The sequence below is a fragment of the Sinocyclocheilus anshuiensis genome, unplaced genomic scaffold (genome assembly GCF_001515605.1).
Source record: "Sinocyclocheilus anshuiensis isolate Anshui unplaced genomic scaffold, SAMN03320099.WGS_v1.1 scaffold2917, whole genome shotgun sequence".
NCBI lineage: Eukaryota > Metazoa > Chordata > Actinopteri > Cypriniformes > Cyprinidae > Sinocyclocheilus > Sinocyclocheilus anshuiensis.
Window position 1 is genome coordinate 292,429 of NW_015539844.1, and position 1,687 is coordinate 294,115.

The 1,687-nt window shown below is 32.0% G+C and overlaps 1 protein-coding gene across 4 annotated transcripts in view; it reads right to left on the bottom strand.

Annotated features, from left to right (window-relative positions):
• Positions 1 to 1,687, bottom strand: part of LOC107684523 (protein FAM131A-like) — a 42,900-nt gene that overhangs the window by 9,970 nt on the left and 31,243 nt on the right. For all 4 annotated transcript variants that reach the window (XM_016480797.1, XM_016480794.1, XM_016480795.1 and 1 more), the window contains one exon: positions 1,239 to 1,370. In XM_016480797.1, coding sequence (XP_016336283.1) covers positions 1,239 to 1,370 — 132 coding nt within the window. The remainder of the gene's footprint in view (positions 1 to 1,238; positions 1,371 to 1,687) is intronic.

The window sequence follows — 1,687 nt, forward strand, 5'->3', positions numbered from 1 at the left end:
AATAATAATAATAATAATAATAATAATAATAATAATAATATATATATATATATATATATATATAAAAAAAAAATTCCCCTGATATTGTTTGTGGTCTTATATAATCACATATCTATCTCACTCTATCTATCTATCTCTCTCCATCCATCCATCCATCCATCCCGTAGTAATAATAAATAAACTAATAAATGAATGAACTAACAAATGAATAAATATATAAAAACTAAAATAAACACCAAGAAAAGACATTAAAATGATATAACAAATAGGTGTTTTTTTATGTATATTGTGTACATAAATATAATTGGCATGAACTCTTTATGTTGCATTTATTTTAATGTAAAGTAACAGGTCAGTCACTTCAGTGTTATTTTCCCTTCACCATCATTTGGCTGAGAGTTTCTCTTTACCAGAACGGTGGTTATATATTAAAGATCAAATATGTCCTGATTGTCTTTGACCGTCGCGCCGCAGCAGCATTTGGCCTTCAACAGTTAATTGGTGCTGGAAGCATGTCGTAACGCATCTGATTAGAACACGGTGTAAACCTGTAAACTCTAGCTGTACAAGAGACGAGAAACTCCATTCCCTTCACTCTCTACGGTCTGCCACAGCAGAACACATTAAACTTGCAGGAGAAATGAATGCTGGGATATCAAATAGCGCCGGAGAGCAAAACGAGAGAGAGAGACAGAGACACAGATGTTTTCTGAATGAAAGTAGGGCACTAGGACAGTAACGTCTGTGCTGCATTTCTGCGATTAGTTTGATGGGGAGAGAAAACGAAAAATAGATAAAAGGATGGAAGAGAAACGAATATACAGAGAAGCTGTCTGCTGACACAAAAATAATGTTTTGAGAAGAATGTGTAATGTCTTGTTTTCGCATACCTATAACTAAACTATAATAATAATAAAATAAATTATATTTGTATGTAAAACATTTTAATTATTTTTCCCTGATTTTTTGCTGTATTTATATATTCACAGATTACACATAATTTAATTTAAAGCAAATAAATTAATTACTAAAATTAAATAAAAACTAAAAAATTATTATAAATAATAATAATTAAAAAATAATAAATTAACAAATAATATATAACTATTATAATATAATACAAATAATTTATATTATAATTTCTAGTATTCTAATTATAGAATTATAGTTAATTATAACTTATAATAAATTTTTAATTACAATATTAATTTAAATAATTTAAGGTGATAAATTGCTACCTGTGCTCTGTGTAACGGGCTCATTTGCAGGCAGAAAATCTTCATCATAAGAATCGTCATTAGACTCGTCACCGTCCACTGAAGACCAGGCGCGAAGCTTTGCTTCTGCGATGGCAAACTGCTCTGCCACTCCTGATAAAAACACACACATAATGACATTACATACTTCACACATCATATCTGCATCAGATTTAAACTAGATCACACACTGCGGTCATTTCATCAAATGTAGCAGAGGGTGTGATGCGTCGCCGTGGATACAGGATGATTGATTGTTCTTATTGCCTGCCACATAGAAGCCATATTTGATTGACAGGTCATTTGAAATTGAACATTGCCTCAATGTGAGATGACGATATCACAGCAATGTCCTCGATGAGACAGGAAGTGACCTCAGCACTGCTGAGCTGCAGTCACACACACACACACACACACACACACACACACAC